General features: G+C 41.0%; 1 protein-coding gene across 1 annotated transcript in view; it reads right to left on the bottom strand.

The window, feature by feature from the left end:
* LOC135567500 (glycine receptor subunit beta-like) overlaps positions 1-22,324 on the bottom strand; it is a gene marked incomplete at its 3' end in the record, with an annotated part of 37,300 nt that overhangs the window by 14,916 nt on the left and 60 nt on the right. Inside the window, exons 1-4 of the mRNA XM_065014865.1 lie at positions 22,284-22,324; positions 20,331-20,398; positions 15,348-15,574; positions 12,441-12,523 (exon numbers count right to left, since the gene is read on the bottom strand). The exon at positions 22,284-22,324 is cut by the window's right edge and continues 60 nt beyond it. Coding sequence (XP_064870937.1) covers positions 12,441-12,523; positions 15,348-15,574; positions 20,331-20,398; positions 22,284-22,323 — 418 coding nt within the window. The remainder of the gene's footprint in view (positions 1-12,440; positions 12,524-15,347; positions 15,575-20,330; positions 20,399-22,283) is intronic.

The raw sequence follows: 22,324 nt of genomic DNA, 5'->3' as shown, positions 1-22,324 counted from the left end.
CCCTGGTTTGACACCTCCGTCACCGGCTTCATAAGGAACTGCATCGGCGACGTGTTCCCAACACTGAAGGTTCGCTGCTTCCCCAATCAAAAGCCCTGGTTTGACACTGAGGTTGGAGCTAAACTAAAGGACAGGACTACCACACACAAGGCTATCACAGACAACCCCGAGGCTTACCTCTGCAGAGTCATCAAACGAGCAAAAGGACAGTATAGAAGTAACATGGCCTCCTATTTCACAGGCTACACTGCATGGCGCATGGCTAACCTTATGTCCAACCCTAACCTTATTTCATCAGATTACAAAGGAAGACTTAACTGCACATGCCCTCTATGACCAACTCAATGCATTTTATGCACCTTTTGAAATGACAACACCACACAGTGCGGGACAATATATGCTGACCCAGAGGACTGGTGATCTCACTCCCTAGGGCAGATGGTGGTTTTTAATCAGGTCAGCACTCACAAGGCCGAGGGTGCGTTCTCAGAGCATGCCCTCCATTTGTTGGCAGGCATATTCATGGTAATGTTCAACCTCTCCTTATCCCAGTATGTAATGCCAGGCATATTCATGGTAATGTTCAGGACTCTCCTTATCCCAGTCTGTAATGTTCAACCTTTCCTTATCCCAGTCTGTAATGTTCAACCTCTCCTTATCCCAGTCTGTAAATGGCAGGCATATTCCCATGAAGTAATGTTAAAAAAGCCCTCCTTTGATCCCAGTCTGTAATGGAACTGCATCGGCATATTCATGGTAATGTTCAACCTCTCCTTATCCCAGTCTGTAAGCCCTGGTTTGACATATTGGAGCTAATGTTCAACTTCTACCACACACAAGGCTGTAATGTTCAACCTCTCCTTGTCCCAGTCTGTAATGTCATCAAACTCTCAAAATCCCAGTCTAGTAACATGGCCTCCTATATTCATGGCTAATGTTCGCAAGCTCTCCATTATCCCAGTCTGTAATGGAAGGCATATTCATGGTAATGTTCAATCTCTCCTTGACCCAGTCTGTAATGCATTTTATGTCCCAGTCTGTAATGTTCAACCCTCCATCCCAGTCTGAATGTTCAACCTCTCCTTATCCCAGTCTGTAATGTTCAACCTTTTTAATCCCAGTCTGCAATGTTCAAGGCCTCTCCTTATCCCAGTCTGTAATGGCAGGCATATTCATGGTAATGTTCAACCTCTCCTTATCCCAGTCTGTAATGGCAGGCATATTCATGGTAATGTTCAACCTCTCCTTATCCCAGTCTGTAATGTTCAACCTCTCCTTATCCCAGTCTGTAATGTTCAACCTCTCCTTATCCCAGTCTGTAATGGCAGGCATATTCATGGTAATGTTCAATCTCTCCTTGTCCCAGTCTGTAATGTTCAACCTCTCCTTATCCCAGTCTGTAATGTTCAACCTCTCCTTATCCCCGTCTGTAATGTTCAACCTCTCCTTATCCCAGTCTGTAATGTTCAACCTCTCCTTATCCCAGTCTGTAATGTTCAACCTCTCCTTATCCCAGTCTGTAATGTTCAACCTCTCCTTATCCCAGTCTGTAATGTTCAACCTCTCCTTATCCCAGTCTGTAATGTTCAACCTCTCCTTGTCCCAGTCTGTAATGTTCAACCTCTCCTTATCCCAGTCTGTAATGTTCATGCTTCACTGTGGGGATGGTGTTCTCGGGGTGATGAGAGGTGTTGGGTTTGCGCCAGATAACGTTTTCCTTGATGGCCAAAAGCTCAATTTTAGTCTCATCTAACCCAGTCTGTAATGGCAGTATTCATGGTAATGTTCAATCTCTCCTTGTCCCAGTCTGTAATGTTCAACCTCTCCTTGTCCCAGTCTGTAATGTTCAACCTCTCCTTATCCCAGTCTGTAATGTACAACCTCTCCTTATCCCAGTCTGTAATGTTCAACCTCTCCTTATCCCAGTCTGTAATGTACAACCTCTCCTTATCCCAGTCTGTAATGTTCAACCTCTCCTTATCCCAGTCTGTAATGTTCAACCTCTCCTTATCCCAGTCTGTAATGCCAGGCATATTCATGGTAATGTTCAACCTCTCCTTATCCCAGTCTGTAATGTTCAACCTCTCCTTATCCCAGTCTGTAATGGCAGGCATATTCATGGTAATGTTAAACCTCTCCTTATCCCAGTCTGTAATGCCAGGCATATTCATGGTAATGTTCAACCTCTCCTTATCCCAGTCTGTAATGGCAGGCATATTCATGGTAATGTTCAACTTCTCCTTATCCCAGTCTGTAATGTTCAACCTCTCCTTGTCCCAGTCTGTAATGTTCAACCTCTCCTTATCCCAGTCTGTAATGGCAGGTATATTCATGGTAATGTTCAACCTCTCCTTATCCCAGTCTGTAATGGCAGGCATATTCATGGTAATGTTCAATCTCTCCTTGTCCCAGTCTGTAATGTTCCCATCTCTCCTTGTCCCAGTCTGTAATGTTCAACCTCTCCTTATCCCAGTCTGTAATGTTCAACCTCTCCTTATCCCAGTCTGTAATGTTCAACCTCTCCTTATCCCAGTCTGCAATGTTCAACCTCTCCTTATCCCAGTCTGTAATGGCAGGCATATTCATGGTAATGTTCAACCTCTCCTTATCCCAGTCTGTAATGGCAGGCATATTCATGGTAATGTTCAATCTCTCCTTATCCCAGTCTGTAATGTTCAACCTCTCCTTGTCCCAGTCTGTAATGTTCAACCTCTCCTTATCCCAGTCTGTAATGGCAGGCATATTCATGGTAATGTTCAATCTCTCCTTGTCCCAGTCTGTAATGTTCAACCTCTCCTTATCCCAGTCTGTAATGTACAACCTCTCCTTATCCCCGTCTGTAATGTTCAACCTCTCCTTATCCCAGTCTGTAATGTACAACCTCTCCTTATCCCAGTCTGTAATGTTCAACCTCTCCTTATCCCAGTCTGTAATGTTCAACCTCTCCTTATCCCAGTCTGTAATGTTCAACCTCTCCTTATCCCAGTCTGTAATGTTCAACCTCTCCTTGTCCCAGTCTGTAATGTTCAACCTCTCCTTGTCCCAGTCTGTAATGTTCATGCTTCACTGTGGGGATGGTGTTCTCGGGGTGATGAGAGGTGTTGGGTTTGCGCCAGATAACGTTTTCCTTGATGGCCAAAAAGCTCAATTTTAGTCTCATCTAACCCAGTCTGTAATGGCAGGCATATTCATGGTAATGTTCAATCTCTCCTTGTCCCAGTCTGTAATGTACAACCTCTCCTTATCCCAGTCTGTAATGTTCAACCTCTCCTTATCCCAGTCTGTAATGTACAACCTCTCCTTATCCCAGTCTGTAATGTTCAACCTCTCCTTATCCCAGTCTGTAATGTACAACCTCTCCTTATCCCAGTCTGTAATGTTCAACCTCTCCTTATCCCAGTCTGTAATGTTCAACCTCTCCTTATCCCAGTCTGTAATGCCAGGCATATTCATGGTAATGTTCAACCTCTCCTTATCCCAGTCTGTAATGTTCAACCTCTCCTTATCCCAGTCTGTAATGGCAGGCATATTCATGGTAATGTTAAACCTCTCCTTATCCCAGTCTGTAATGCCAGGCATATTCATGGTAATGTTCAACCTCTCCTTATCCCAGTCTGTAATGGCAGGCATATTCATGGTAATGTTCAACTTCTCCTTATCCCAGTCTGTAATGTTCAACCTCTCCTTGTCCCAGTCTGTAATGTTCAACCTCTCCTTATCCCAGTCTGTAATGGCAGGTATATTCATGGTAATGTTCAACCTCTCCTTATCCCAGTCTGTAATGGCAGGCATATTCATGGTAATGTTCAATCTCTCCTTGTCCCAGTCTGTAATGTTCCCATCTCTCCTTGTCCCAGTCTGTAAGGTTCAACCTCTCCTTATCCCAGTCTGTAATGTTCAACCTCTCCTTATCCCAGTCTGTAATGTTCAACCTCTCCTTATCCCAGTCTGTAATGTTCAACCTCTCCTTATCCCAGTCTGTAATGGCAGGCATATTCATGGTAATGTTCAACCTCTCCTTATCCCAGTCTGTAATGGCAGGCATATTCATGGTAATGTTCAATCTCTCCTTATCCCAGTCTGTAATGTTCAACCTCTCCTTGTCCCAGTCTGTAATGTTCAACCTCTCCTTATCCCAGTCTGTAATGGCAGGCATATTCATGGTAATGTTCAATCTCTCCTTGTCCCAGTCTGTAATGTTCAACCTCTCCTTATCCCAGTCTGTAATGTACAACCTCTCCTTATCCCCGTCTGTAATGTTCAACCTCTCCTTATCCCAGTCTGTAATGTACAACCTCTCCTTATCCCAGTCTGTAATGTTCAACCTCTCCTTATCCCAGTCTGTAATGTACAACCTCTCCTTATCCCAGTCTGTAATGTTCAACCTCTCCTTATCCCAGTCTGTAATGTTCAACCTCTCCTTGTCCCAGTCTGTAATGTTCAACCTCTCCTTGTCCCAGTCTGTAATGTTCATGCTTCACTGTGGGGATGGTGTTCTCGGGGTGATGAGAGGTGTTGGGTTTGCGCCAGATAACGTTTTCCTTGATGGCCAAAAAGCTCAATTTTAGTCTCATCTAACCCAGTCTGTAATGGCAGGCATATTCATGGTAATGTTCAATCTCTCCTTGTCCCAGTCTGTAATGTACAACCTCTCCTTATCCCAGTCTGTAATGTTCAACCTCTCCTTATCCCAGTCTGTAATGTACAACCTCTCCTTATCCCAGTCTGTAATGTTCAACCTCTCCTTATCCCAGTCTGTAATGTTCAACCTCTCCTTATCCCAGTCTGTAATGTTCAACCTCTCCTTATCCCAGTCTGTAATGTTCAACCTCTCCTTATCCCAGTCTGTAATGTTCAACCTCTCCTTGTCCCAGTCTGTAATGTTCATGCTTCACTGTGGGGATGGTGTTCTCGGGGTGATGAGAGGTGTTGGGTTTGCGCCAGATAACGTTTTCCTTGATGGCCAAAAAGCTCAATTTTAGTCTCATCTAACCAGAGTACCTTCTTCCATACATTTGGGAGTCACCCACATGCCTTTTGGCGAACACCAAACGAGGTTGCTTATTTTTTTCTTTAAGCAATGTATTTTTTCTGTCCCCTCTGTCATAAAGCCCAGCTCTGTGGCGTGTACGGCTTAAAGAGGTCCAATGGACCGGTACTCCAGTTTCCGCAGTGGAGCTTTGCAGCGCCTTCAGGGTTATCTTTGGTCTCTTTGTTGCCTCTCTGATTAATGCCCTCCTTGCCTGGTCCGTGGGTTTTGGTGGGCGGCCCTCTCTTGGCAGGTTTGTTCTGGTGCCATATTCTTTCAGTTTTTTAATGATGGATTTAATGGTGCTCCGTGGGATGTTCAAAGTTTGTGATATTTTTTTATAACCCAACCCTGATCTGTACTTCTCCACTACTTTGTCCCTGACCTGTTTGGATAGCTCCTTGGTCTTCATGGTGCAGCTTGCTTGGTGGTGCCCCTTGCTTAGTCGTGTTGCAGACTCTGGGACCTTTCAGAATACGTGTATATATACTGAGATCATGTGACAGATGGTGTGACACTTAAATAAAGTCCACCCTCTAACCCTTGTGTGCAATCTAACGAATTATGTGACTTCTGAAGGTAATTGCTTGCACCAGATCTTATTTATGGGGCTTCATAGCAAAGGGGGTGAATACATATGCACACATCACTTTTCCTTTTTTTTCTAGAATGTTTTGAAATAAGTTATTTTTTAAATTTCACTTCACCAATTTGGACTATTTTGTGTATGTCCATTACATGAAATCCAAGTAAAAATCTATTTAAATTACAGGTTGTAATACAACAAGATAGGAAAAATGCCAAGGGGGTGAATACTTTTGCAAGGCACTGTGTTGCAAACAGGATGTTTTGGACGATTTTTATTATTTACAGGCTTCCTTCTTTTCACTCTGTCGATTACGTTCGTATTGTGGAGTAACTACAATGTTGTTTTCTCCTATCACAGCCTTTAAACTCAAACTTTTTTAATGTCACCATTGGCCTCATGTCATCCCTGAGCTGTTTTCTTCCTCTCCGGCAACTAAGTTAGGAAGGACACCTGTATCTTTGTAGTGACTTGGTATATTGATACACCATCCAAAGTGTAATTCATGACTTCACCTCAAATGGATAATCAATGTCTGCTTTTTATTTTACCCATCTATCAAAGGAATTGGAAAAAAAACCTGGTCTTTGCGGTTGGATCTGTATTTGAAATGCAATGCTCCACTGAGGGACCTTACAGATAATTGCATGTGTGGGGTACAGAGATGAGGTAGTCATTCAAATATCATGTTAAACACTATTTACACAGAGTGAGTCCATAGCACCTATTATGTGACTTGTTAAAAATGTTTTACTCCCGAAATGATTTATGCTTGCCATTACAAAGGGCTTGAATACTTAACTCAGAGAAAACAGTTATATTATCGCTATCCATTAATGATTCCAAATGATTCCCAACCAAAAATATATATCCCTGGTGGTGTAGCCAACTACAATATAAATATATATCACTGGTGGTGAAGCCAACTACAATAACAGCACTATATAAATATATATCCCTGGTGGTGTAGCCAACTACAATAACAACACTATATAAATATATATCACTGGTGGTGCAGTCAACTACAATATAAATATATATCACTGGTGGTGTAGCCAACTACAATAACAGCACTATATAAATATATATCCCTGGTGGTGTAGCCAACTACAATAACAGCACTATATAAATATATATCCCTGGTGGTGTAGCCAACTACAATAACAACACTATATAAATATATATCCCTGGTGGTGAAGCCAACTACAATATAAATATATATCACTGGTGGTGTAGCCAACTACAATAACAACACTATATAAATATATATCACTGGTGGTGAAGCCAACTACAATATAAATATATATCCCTGGTGGTGTAGCCAACTACAATAACAACACTATATAAATATATATCCCTGGTGGTGCAGCCAACTACAATAACAACACTATATAAATACATATCACTGGTGGTGAAGCCAACTACAATAACAACACTATATAAATATATATCACTGGTGGTGCAGCCAACTACAATAACAACACTATATAAATGTATATCCCTGGTGGTGCAGCCAACTACAATATAAATATATATCACTGGTGGTGAAGCCAACTACAATATAAATATATATCCCTGGTGGTGTAGCCAACTACAATATAAATGTATATCACTGGTGGTGCAGCCAACTACAATAACAGCACTATATAAATGTATATCCCTGGTGGTGCAGTCAACTACAATAACAACACTATATAAATATATATCACTGGTGGTGTAGCCAACTACAATAACAACACTATATAAATGTATATCCCTGGTGGTGCAGCCAACTACAATAACAACACTATATAAATATATATCACTGGTGGTGCAGTCAACTACAATAACAACACTATATAAATATATATCACTGGTGGTGCAGTACACTACAATATAAATATATATCACTGGTGGTGCAGCCAACTACAATAACAAAACTATATAAATATATATCCCTGGTGGTGCAGTCAACTACAATAACAACACTATATAAATATATATCCCTGGTGGTGTAGCCAACTACAATAACAACACTATATAAATATATATCCCTGGTGGTGCAGTCAACTACAATAACAACACTATATAAATATATATCCCTGGTGGTGCAGTCAACTACAATAACAACACTATATAAATATATATCCCTGGTGGTGCAGCCAACTACAATAACAACACTATATAAATACATATCCCTGGTGGTGCAGCCAACTACAATAACAACACTATATAAATATATATCCCTGGTGGTGCAGCCAACTACAATATAAATATATATCACTGGTGGTGCAGTACACTACAATAACAACACTATATAAATAAATATCACTGGTGGTGCAGCCAACTACAATAACAACACTATATAAATATATATCCCTGGTGGTGCAGCCAACTACAATAACAACACTATATAAATATATATCCCTGGTGGTGCAGCCAACTACAATAACAACACTATATAAATATATATCACTGGTGGTGCAGCCAACTACAATAACAACACTATATAAATATATATCCCTGGTGGTGCAGCCAACTACAATATAAATATATATCACTGGTGGTGCAGTACACTACAATAACAACACTATATAAATAAATATCACTGGTGGTGCAGCCAACTACAATAACAACACTATATAAATATATATCACTGGTGGTGCAGTACACTACAATAACAACACTATATAAATATATATCACTGGTGGTGCAGCCAACTACAATATAAATATATATCACTGGTGGTGCAGCCGACTACAATATAAATATATATCACTGGTGGTGCAGTACACTACAATAACAACACTATATAAATATATATCACTGGTGGTGCAGTCAACTACAATAACAACACTATATAAATATATATCACTGGTGGTGCAGTACACTACAATATAAATATATATCACTGGTGGTGCAGCCAACTACAATAACAAAACTATATAAATATATATCCCTGGTGGTGCAGTCAACTACAATAACAACACTATATAAATATATATCCCTGGTGGTGTAGCCAACTACAATAACAACACTATATAAATATATATCCCTGGTGGTGCAGTCAACTACAATAACAACACTATATAAATATATATCCCTGGTGGTGCAGTCAACTACAATAACAACACTATATAAATATATATCCCTGGTGGTGCAGCCAACTACAATAACAACACTATATAAATACATATCACTGGTGGTGAAGCCAACTACAATAACAACACTATATAAATATATATCCCTGGTGGTGCAGCCAACTACAATAACAACACTATATAAATATATATCCCTGGTGGTGCAGCCAACTACAATATAAATATATATTACTGGTGGTGCAGTACACTACAATAACAACACTATATAAATAAATATCACTGGTGGTGCAGCCAACTACAATAACAACACTATATAAATATATATCCCTGGTGGTGCAGCCAACTACAATAACAACACTATATAAATATATATCCCTGGTGGTGCAGCCAACTACAATAACAACACTATATAAATATATATCACTGGTGGTGCAGCCAACTACAATAACAACACTATATAAATATATATCCCTGGTGGTGCAGCCAACTACAATATAAATATATATCACTGGTGGTGCAGTACACTACAATAACAACACTATATAAATAAATATCACTGGTGGTGCAGCCAACTACAATAACAACACTATATAAATATATATCACTGGTGGTGCAGTACACTACAATAACAACACTATATAAATATATATCACTGGTGGTGCAGCCAACTACAATATAAATATATATCACTGGTGGTGCAGCCAACTACAATAACAACACTATATAAATATATATCACTGGTGGTGTAGCCAACTACAATAACAACACTATATAAATGTATATCCCTGGTGGTGCAGTCAACTACAATAACAACACTATATAAATATATATCACTGGTGGTGCAGTCAACTACAATAACAACACTATATAAATATATATCACTGGTGGTGCAGTACACTACAATATAAATATATATCACTGGTGGTGCAGCCAACTACAATAACAAAACTATATAAATATATATCCCTGGTGGTGCAGTCAACTACAATAACAACACTATATAAATATATATCCCTGGTGGTGTAGCCAACTACAATAACAACACTATATAAATATATATCCCTGGTGGTGCAGTCAACTACAATAACAACACTATATAAATATATATCCCTGGTGGTGCAGTCAACTACAATAACAACACTATATAAATATATATCCCTGGTGGTGCAGCCAACTACAATAACAACACTATATAAATACATATCCCTGGTGGTGCAGCCAACTACAATAACAACACTATATAAATATATATCCCTGGTGGTGCAGCCAACTACAATATAAATATATATCACTGGTGGTGCAGTACACTACAATAACAACACTATATAAATAAATATCACTGGTGGTGCAGCCAACTACAATAACAACACTATATAAATATATATCCCTGGTGGTGCAGCCAACTACAATAACAACACTATATAAATATATATCCCTGGTGGTGCAGCCAACTACAATAACAACACTATATAAATATATATCACTGGTGGTGCAGCCAACTACAATAACAACACTATATAAATATATATCCCTGGTGGTGCAGCCAACTACAATATAAATATATATCACTGGTGGTGCAGTACACTACAATAACAACACTATATAAATAAATATCACTGGTGGTGCAGCCAACTACAATAACAACACTATATAAATATATATCACTGGTGGTGCAGTACACTACAATAACAACACTATATAAATATATATCACTGGTGGTGCAGCCAACTACAATATAAATATATATCACTGGTGGTGCAGCCGACTACAATATAAATATATATCACTGGTGGTGCAGTACACTACAATAACAACACTATATAAATATATATCACTGGTGGTGCAGTCAACTACAATAACAACACTATATAAATATATATCACTGGTGGTGCAGTACACTACAATATAAATATATATCACTGGTGGTGCAGCCAACTACAATAACAAAACTATATAAATATATATCCCTGGTGGTGCAGTCAACTACAATAACAACACTATATAAATATATATCCCTGGTGGTGTAGCCAACTACAATAACAACACTATATAAATATATATCCCTGGTGGTGCAGTCAACTACAATAACAACACTATATAAATATATATCCCTGGTGGTGCAGTCAACTACAATAACAACACTATATAAATATATATCCCTGGTGGTGCAGCCAACTACAATAACAACACTATATAAATACATATCACTGGTGGTGAAGCCAACTACAATAACAACACTATATAAATATATATCCCTGGTGGTGCAGCCAACTACAATAACAACACTATATAAATATATATCCCTGGTGGTGCAGCCAACTACAATATAAATATATATCACTGGTGGTGCAGTACACTACAATAACAACACTATATAAATAAATATCACTGGTGGTGCAGCCAACTACAATAACAACACTATATAAATATATATCCTGGTGGTGCAGCCAACTACAATAACAACACTATATAAATATATATCCCTGGTGGTGCAGCCAACTACAATAACAACACTATATAAATATATATCACTGGTGGTGCAGCCAACTACAATAACAACACTATATAAATATATATCCCTGGTGGTGCAGCCAACTACAATATAAATATATATCACTGGTGGTGCAGTACACTACAATAACAACACTATATAAATAAATATCACTGGTGGTGCAGCCAACTACAATAACAACACTATATAAATATATATCACTGGTGGTGCAGTACACTACAATAACAACACTATATAAATATATATCACTGGTGGTGCAGCCAACTACAATATAAATATATATCACTGGTGGTGCAGCCGACTACAATATAAATATATATCACTGGTGGTGCAGTACACTACAATAACAACACTATATAAATATATATCCCTGGTGGTGCAGTCAACTACAATATAAATATATATCCCTGGTGGTGCAGTCAACTACAATAACAACACTATATAAATATATATCCCTGGTGGTGCAGCCAACTACAATAACAGCACTATATAAATGTATATCCCTGGTGGTGTAGCCAACTACAATAACAACACTATATAAATATATATCCCTGGTGGTGCAGTGAACTACAATATAAATATATATCCCTGGTGGTGCAGCCAACTACAATAACAGCACTATATAAATATATATCCCTGGTGGTGCAGCCAACTACAATAACAACACTATATAAATATATATCACTGGTGGTGCAGCCAACTACAATAACAACACTATATAAATGTATATCACTGGTGGGATGGTGGCCCATGTTGACTCCAACACTTCCCACAGTTGTGTCAAGTTGGCAGAATGTCCTTTGGGTGGTGGACTATGCTTGATACACACAGGAAACAGTTGAGCATGAAAAACCCAGCAGCTTTGCAGTTCTTGACACAAACCGGTGCGTCTGGCATCTACTACCATACTCCATTCAAAGGCACTTAAATCTTTGGTTTTGCCCATTCACCCTCTGAATGGCACACATACATACACAATCCATGTCTCAATTGTCCCAAGGCTTAAAAATCCATCTTTAACCTGTCTCATCTCCATCATCTACACTGATTGAAGTGGATTTAACAGGTGACATCAATAAGGGATCATAGCTTTCACCTGGATTCACCTGGTCAGTCTATGTCATGGAAACAGCAGGTGTTCTTAATGTTTTGTGCACTCACTGTATATGAATATTGCGTGTGTCTCTCTGTGCGTGCGTGTGTGAGAGTGTGTTAGAGAGAGGTTTTACGTACAGCTCTCCAGTTGCATCTTGCAGAGCTGTGTGTCCATGGGGAACAGAGTGAGGTCCAGAGGGCAGGACAGGGTCACTGACAACCTGAACACACAACAGACAGTCACTGACAACCTGAACTCACAACAGACAGTCACTGACAACCTGAACACACAACAGACAGTCACTGACAACCTGAACACACAACAGACAGTCACTGACAACCTGAACTCAAAACAGACAGTCACTGACAACCTGAACACACAACAGACAGTCACTGACAACCTGAACACACAACAGACAGTCACTGACAACCTGAACACACAACAGACAGTCACTGACAACCTGAACACACAACAGACAGTCACTGACAACCTGAACACACAACAGACAGTCACTGACAACCTGAACATACAACAGACAGTCACTGACAACCTGAACACACATCAGACAATCACTGACAACCTGAACACACAACAGACAACCTGAACACACAACAGACAGTCACTGACAACCTGAACACACAACAGACAGTCACTGACAACCTGAACACACAACAGACAGTCACTGACAACCTGAACACACAACATACAATCACTGACAACCTGAACACACACCAGACAGTCACTGACAACCTGAACACACAACAGACAGTCACTGACAACCTGAACACACAACAGACAGTCACTGACAACCTGAACACACAACAGACAGTCACTGACAACCTGAACACACATCAGACAATCACTGACAACCTGAACATACAACAGACAGTCACTGACAACCTGAACACACACCAGACAGTCACTGACAACCTGAACACACAACAGACAACCTGAACACACAACAGACAGTCACTGACAACCTGAACACACAACAGACAACCTGAACACACAACAGACAACCTGAACACACAACAGACAACCTGAACACACAACAGACAGTCACTGACAACCTGAACACACAACAGACAGTCACTGACAACCTGAACACACAACAGACAGTCACTGACAACCTGAACACACAACAGACAGTCACTGACAACCTGAACACACAACAGACAGTCACTGACAACCTGAACACACAACATACAATCACTGACAACCTGAACACACACCAGACAGTCACTGACAACCTGAACACACAACAGACAGTCACTGACAACCTGAACACACAACAGACAGTCACTGACAACCTGAACACACATCAGACAATCACTGACAACCTGAACATACAACAGACAGTCACTGACAACCTGAACACACACCAGACAGTCACTGACAACCTGAACACACAACAGACAACCTGAACACACAACAGACAGTCACTGACAACCTGAACACACAACAGACAACCTGAACACACAACAGACAGTCACTGACAACCTGAACACACAACAGACAACCTGAACACACAACAGACAACCTGAACACACAACAGACAACCTGAACACACAACAGACAGTCACTGACAACCTGAACACACAACAGACAGTCACTGACAACCTGAACACACAACAGACAGTCACTGACAACCTGAACACACAACAGACAGTCACTGACAACCTGAACACACACCAGACAACCTGAACACACAACAGACAACCTGAACACACAACAGACAACCTGAACACACAACAGACAACCTGAACACACAACAGACAACCTGAACACACAACAGACAACCTGAACACACAACAGACAACCTGAACACACAACAGACAGTCACTGACAACCTGAACACACAACAGACAACCTGAACACACAACAGACAACCTGAACACACAACAGACAACCTGAACACACAACAGACAACCTGAACACACAACAGACAGTCACTGACAACCTGAACACACAACAGACAGTCACTGACAACCTGAACACACAACAGACAGTCACTGACAACCTGAACACACAACAGACAGTCACTGACAACCTGAACACACACCAGACAACCTGAACACACAACAGACAACCTGAACACACAACAGACAACCTGAACACACAACAGACAACCTGAACACACAACAGACAACCTGAACACACAACAGACAACCTGAACACACAACAGACAACCTGAACACACAACAGACAACCTGAACACACAACAGACAGTCACTGACAACCTGAAGACACAACAGACAGTCACTGACAACCTGAACACACACCAGGCAGTCACTGGGCACACATAGGCACCTACCCTGGCAGACAGACAGGCTGAAAGGCAGCCAGGCAGGCTGCCAGGCAGACAGTCAGACAGGCGGTAGTGATGTGCAGTTCGCAAACTATTCGTTCTTTTTAAATGACTCTTTTTACTGACTTGTTAGTCATGATTAGTTTTTCCAAGTCCCTCAGTCATTTTAGTCCTTCATTGCTCCAACCACTAGCTGTCTATCATGTGGATAGACTAACCCTAACCCAATTCACTGGTTATTGAATGTTATCAATGGACACAGCTTTGTAGAACCATAACATACACATGCCTCTACTTAACACGCAACACTGAAACTACAAACCCAAACGTTTGGGGGACTACTGCAGTTCCAACAATATTGTGCTTATCTTCCTCGCGACAGTCAAGTATTCCGCCAGGAGTCGTTCATAAAGTAGTCGGGTTAGGGTTAGGGGACGCATCTAGACCTCGTTTCAAGGATATAAAGAAATAATTGTATTTGTATGCCTAGCAATCAAAAATGTATAATGTTGGAAGCACACTTTTGGAAGCACACAAGTCTCAGTCACAAATGACATAAGCCCCCATAAGACTAAGAGTTTTTAGTTCATTGTTTGCCGGTAGGGGGTTCTGCTCTGGGCATTACTGAATCAAATTATTAACAAAATCAGTCTAAAATGAGTTGATAAGATCTCAGTCAGTAAAAAGAGTCCAACTTCATAGACAGACAGACCTACCTACCTACCTACCTACCTACCTCATGCTGATGAGAATGTCTCCATTCCTGAAGATAAATAACAGGATGTTGTCTTGCGTGACGTCATGGAAGTTGGCATGTTTCTCGTTGGCGAAGAACAGGTCTGGTTTCCATAGACACTGGAATATCTTGGGGTCCACCGTCAGCGCTTCTCCTTTGAAGTCTGCCGGGAGCTTCAGCCTCGGGTCGTTCCACCGCTGACGCAGGAAGATGTTCACACGGTAGTCCTAGCAACAATCAATCATTTGTTAGTACAAAGTCAATTAAACCCCTAGAGTCAACATTCGCTCCCCCATAGAAATCGAATTAGCATAATAATTAAAATCCCTCCCCAAATCTTTCTGTTTAATCTAGATATCTGTCTCAATCCCCCATCTCCATGCCCTATAGCCACCTAATGGACGCTTTCTGTTTAATCTAGATATCTGTCTCAATCCCCCATCTCCATGCCCTATAACCACCTAATGGACGCTTTCTGTTTAAGCTAGATATCTGTCTCAATCCCCCATCTCCATGCCCTATAACCACCTAATGGACGCTTTCTGTTTAAGCTAGATATCTGTCTCAATCCCCATCTCCATGCCTTATGTCCACCTAATGGACGCTTTGACGGATGTCTAGTTTTCATATTCGACGCACATGTGCTTTGCTTTTCAACTAGCTAAAAGCTAAAAGCTAGTTGGAGTCTGTGTGTGTACTTCCATTTGTATCACTGCATGGTAAAGCAACGCACGAGTAGAATTAAATAATAATCATCATCAATCTACACACGATACCCCATAATGACAAAGATCAATCTACACACGATACCCCATAATGACAAAGATCAATCTACACACGATACCCCATAATGACAAAGATCAATCTACACACGATACCCCATAATGACAAAGATCAATCTACACACGATACCCCATAATGACAAAGATCAATCTACACATGATACCCCATAATGACAAAGATCAATCTACACACGATACCCCATAATGACAAAGATCAATCTACACACGATACCCCATAATGACAAAGATCAATCTACACACGATACCCCATAATGACAAAGATCAATCTACACACGATACCCCATAATGACAAAGATCAATCTACACACGATACCCCATAATGACAAAGATCAATCTACACACGATACCCCATAATGACAAAGATCAATCTACACACGATACCCCATAATGACAAAGATCAATCTACACACGATACCCCATAATGACAAAGATCAATCTACACACGATACCCCATAATGACAAAGATCAATCTACACACGATACCCCATAATGACAAAGATCAATCTACACACGATACCCCATAATGACAAAGATCAATCTACACATGATACCCCATAATGACAAAGATCAATCTACACACGATACCCCATAATGACAAAGATCAATCTACACACGATACCCCATAATGACAAAGATCAATCTACACACGATACCCCATAATGACAAAGATCAATCTACACACGATACCCCATAATGACAAAGATCAATCTACACACGATACCCCATAATGACAAAGATCAATCTACACACGATACCCCATAATGACAAAGATCAATCTACACATGATACCCCATAATGACAAAGATCAATCTACACACGATACCCCATAATGACAAAGATCAATCTACACACGATACCCCATAATGACAAAGATCAATCTACACACGATACCCCATAATGACAAAGATCAATCTACACACGATACCCCATAATGACAAAGATCAATCTACACACGATACCCCATAATGACAAAGATCAATCTACACATGATACCCCATAATGACAAAGATCAATCTACACACGATACCCCATAATGACAAAGATCAATCTACACATGATACCCCATAATGACAAAGATCAATCTACACACGATACCCCATAATGACAAAGATCAATCTACACACGATACCCCATAATGACAAAGCAAAAATGGAAAAAACACCTTATTTACATATAGGAAGTATTCAGACCATTTTGCTATGAGACTAGAAATTGAGCTCAGGTGCATCCTGTTTCCATTAATCATCCCTGAGATGTTTCTACAACTTGATTGGAGTCCACCTGTGGTCAATTCAATTGATTGGACATGATTTGGAAAGACACACACCTGTCTATATAAGGTCCCACAGTTGACAGTACATGAACCAAGTCATGAGGTCAGAGGAGTATAGAGTGCAGCGATGTGTCCTATAACTTCTTGTAACTAGGGGGCAGTATTTTCATTTTTGGAAAAATAACGTTCCCAGAGTAAACGGGCTATTTTGTCAGGACAAGATGCTAGAATATGCATATAATTGACAGATTCTGATAGAAAACACTTTAAAGTTTCCAAAACTGTAAAAATATTGTCTGTGAGTATAACAGAACTGATATTGCAGACGAAAGCCTGAGAAAAATCCAATCCGGAAGTGACTCGTGTTTTGAAAGCTCTGTGTTCTGGTGCGTCCCTATTGAGCAGTGAATAGGCTATCAACCAGATTCCCTTTTCTACATATTCCCCAAGGTGTCTAGAGCATTTTGACGTAGTTTAGCGATGTGTCCTATAAGGAGCATTGGTGGCAAATCTGATGGCCGAATGGTAAAGAACATCTAGCCGCTCGAGAGCACCCTTACCTGCCGATCTATAAACGATGTCTACGTAATCTAGCATGTGTAGGCTGGTCATCTGAATCAGGGTTAGTTTGGTAGCAGGGGTTAAAGAGGAGCGATTACGATGGAGGAAACCAAGTCTAGATTTAACTTTAGCCTGCAGCTTTTTTATGTGCTGAGAGAAGGACAGTGTACCGTCTAGCCATACTCCCAAGTACTTGTATAAGGAGACTACCTCAAGCTCTAAACCCTCAGAGGTAGTAATCACACCTGTAGGGAGAGGGGCATTCTTCTTACCAGACCACATGACCTTTGTTTTAGAGATGTTCAGAATAAGGGCAGAGAAAGCTTGTTGGACACTAAGAAAGCTTTGTGTAGAGCGATTAACACAAAATCCAGGGAGGGGCCAGCTGAGTAATAGACTGTATCATCTGCATATAAATGGTTGAGAGAGCTTCCTACCTCCTGAGCTATGTTGTTGATGTAAATTGAGAAGAGCATGGGGCCTAGGATCGAGCCTTGGGGAACTGCCTTGGTGACAGGCAGTGGCTGAGACAGCAGATGTTCTGACTTTATACACTGCTCTCTTTGAGAGAGGTAGTTACCAAACCAGGCCAAAGACCCCTCAGAGACACCAATACTCCTTAGCCGGCCAACAAGAATGTAATGGTCAACCGTATCAAAAGATTTGGCCAAGTCAATAAAAATAGCAGCACAACATTGCTTAGATTCAAGGGCAATGGTGACATCAGTGAGGACCTACTGTATATGGTTGCAGTGACACATCCATAACGTGAGCGCAAACCAGATGGCATACCCAAGAGAATACTATAGACATCAAGAAAGCCAGTCAGTTGATTACTGACACATTTTTCCAACACTTTTGATAAACAGGGCAACATAGAAATAGGCCTTAAACAGTTAGGATCAGCTTGATCTGACCCTTTAAATAAAGGACGAACCGTGGCTGCCTTCCAAGCAATGGGAACCTCCCCAGAGAGGACAGACAGGTTAAAAATGTTGGAGATATGCTTTGCCATGATAGAGCCAGCAACCTTAAAGAAGAAAGGGTCTAAACCATATGACCCAGGTGTTTTTTTGGGGTAAAGGAGCTCCTTTAGCACCTCAGAATCAGTGACCACCTTCAGGGGAAAACTTTGTAGCGGGGCAGGGGGACAAGAGGGAGGAGGATCGGGGATAGTCACATCAGAAGGGGTGGGAGGTGAGGAAATGTTGGGCGGGCAAGGAGGCATGGCTGAGTCAAATAGGAATCCTGACTTAATGAAGTGATGATTAAAGAGCTCAGCCATGTGCTCCTTGTCAGTAACAACCACATCATCAACATTAAGGGACATGGGCAGCTTTGAGGAGGAGGGTTTATTCTCCAGATCTTTAACCATTTTCCAGAACTTCTTGGGGTTAGACCCACAGAGAGAGAACTGCTCCTTAAAGTAACTAATTTTGGCCTTCCAGATAGCCTGAGTGTACTTATTTCTCATTTGCCTGAACGAGAGCCAGTCAGCCTGGGTATGCGTGTGCCGAGCAATTTGCCAAATGGGATTGTTGAGGTGGAGTAAGCCAGATCATGGTCGAACCAGGTGCCGAACCTGTTTTTAATTCTGAAAATATCAAAAAATAAGGTCCTAGCATCTTCGACAGAGGGGATCAAGCTGATTCTATACAGATTTACAGAGGCCAGTTCATGAAGGAAGGCTCGTTAAAGTTTTATATCAATCGTCTATGACAAATCAGGACAGGTTGTTTCACTGAGCAGCCTTTATGAACACAGGCTGTAAAACAGTGATCACTAAGGACATGATAGAAAACACCACACTGATACCTATCAGGATTATTTGTGAGGATAACATTGAGGAGAGTAGCCTTTTCTGGGTGTTTGGAGTCATACCTTGTGGGATTGGTAATAATCTGAGTAAGATTTAGGGAGCCCTATTGCTTTAGGACTTGGTTCAGGTAGTTTAAGCATGTCCCAATTTAGGTCACCTAGCAGGACAAATTCAGACTTAGTGTAAGGGGCCAGGAGAGAGTTTAGGGCAGCATACAGGCTAATGCTGATAGCATATGCTACCACTGATGGTGGCATACAGTCTGATGGTGGTAGCATACAGGCTACTGTTAATATCATATAGGCTAATGTTTATAGCATATAGGCTAATGGTGATAGCATACAGGCTACTGTTTATAGCATACAGGCTAATGTTTATAGCATATAGCATACAGGCTAATGTTGATGGTTTACAGACTAATGTTAATAGCATACAGGCTACTGTTTATAGCATATAGGCTAATGTTGATGACGTTGGAATGTTGGTAGCATTGTTAGCATGGTTTTAGCATTAGTAACTCTGCTCACCATGTTGGTTTCCTGGATGGAGCCAAAACTGTTGATAAACATATTAATCTTGTCTTCCACCGGAACACCTGGGACACACACACACACACACACACACACACACACACACACACACACACACACACACACACACACACACACACACATAAAAAAAAACACCAGTTTTATTCCAGTCTGTGTGTGTGTGTGTGTGTGTGTGTGTGTGTGTGTTTGGCATTTCTGTGGTCTTGACAGTCATGTGATCATTCCGCTCCACTCAACCTGATTCGCAGCATATGGCCGTGGCTCTCTCTCTCTCACACACACACAGACACACGCACACACACACACAGGCTTACAACACTTTCAGTTTATTAACCAAACAGAATAATTCTGTCCTCCTCCTCTCCCCCTCTCCTCTCTTCTCCTTTCTGCTTCTTCTCTCCTCCTCTTCTCTTCTGTCCTCTCCTCCACTCCTCTCTTCTCCTCCTCCTCTCTTCCTCTTCTCTCTTCTGTCCCCCTCTTCCTCTTCTCTCCTCTCTTCTCCTCCTCCTCTCTTCCTCTCCTCCACTCCTCTCCTCTCCTCCACTCTTCTGCTCCTCTCCTCTCTTTTCCCCCTCTTCTTTCTTCTTTCCCCTCATCTCCTCCTCTCCTCTCTTCTCATCCGCTTCTCTCTTCTCCTCCTGTCTCTTCTCCTCCTCTTCTTTTCTTCTGTCCCCTCATCTCCTCCTCTTCTCTCTTCTCCTCCTCTTCTCCTTTCTCCTCCTCTTCTTTCTTCTGTCCCCTCATCTCCTCCTCTTCTCCTTTCCTCCTCTCCTCCTCTTATCTATTCTCATCCTCTTCTCCTTTCTCCTCCTCCTCTCCACCTCTTCTCTCTTCTCCTTCTCTTCCTCTTCTCCTCTTCCTCCTCTTCTCTCTTCTTGCTCCCCCCCTCCTCCTCTTCTTTTGCTCCTCTCCTCATCTCTCCTCTCCTCCCTCTCATTTTCTCCTCTTTCTCTCTTCCCTCTTCTCCTCTCTCTATCCTACTCTTCTCCAGCTCCTCTCCTCCTCTTCTCTCTTCTATTGAACTGTTACTGTATAACAGTTCAATAGAGTCATGGGTTGTTACTGTATAACAGTTCAATAGAGTCATGGGTTGTTACTGTATAACAGGTCAATAGAGTCATGGGTTGTTACTGTATAACAGGTCAATAGAGTCATGGGTTGTTACTGTATAACAGTTCAATAGAGTCATGGGTTGTTACTGTATAACAGGTCAATAGAGTCATGAGTTGTTACTGTATAACAGGTCAATAGAGTCATGGGTTGTTACTGTATAACAGGTCAATAGAGTCATGGGTTGTTACTGTATAACAGGTCAATAGAGTCATGGGTTGTTACTGTATAACAGTTCAATAGAGTCATGGGTTTTTACTGTATAACAGGCCAATAGAGTCATGGGTTGTTACTGTATAACAGGTCAATAGAGTCATGGGTTGTTACTGTATAACAGTTCAATAGAGTCATGGGTTAGAGTTGTTACTGTATAACAGTTCAATAGAGTCATGGGTTGTTACTGTATAACAGTTCAATAGAGTCATGGGTTGTTACTGTATAACAGGCCAATAGAGTCATGGGTTGTTACTGTATAACAGGTCAATAGAGTCATGGGTTGTTACTGTATAACAGTTCAATAGAGTCATGGGTTGTTACTGTATAACAGGTCAATAGAGTCATGGGTTGTTACTGTATAACAGTTCAATAGAGTTATGGGTTGTTACTGTATAACAGGTCAATAGAGTCATGGGTTGTTACTGTATAACAGTTCAGTCATGGGTTGTTACTGTGGGTTGTTCCTGTATAACAAGTCAGTCATGGGTTGTTACTGTGGGTTGTTACTGTATAACAGGTCAGTCATGGGTTGTTACTGTGGGTTGTTACTGTATAACACTCCAACCACAAGGCCGTTGAGTTGGTTGTATATATGTAACTAACCTTTAAAGTTGGGTCGTATGCGAGAGTCATATGTCACCATC

The sequence above is a fragment of the Oncorhynchus nerka genome, unplaced genomic scaffold, assembly GCF_034236695.1.
Source record: "Oncorhynchus nerka isolate Pitt River unplaced genomic scaffold, Oner_Uvic_2.0 unplaced_scaffold_1989, whole genome shotgun sequence".
Lineage (NCBI taxonomy): Eukaryota > Metazoa > Chordata > Actinopteri > Salmoniformes > Salmonidae > Oncorhynchus > Oncorhynchus nerka.
Note: the sequence above shows the minus strand (reverse complement) of the source record. Positions and strands in the feature narration are given on the sequence as shown.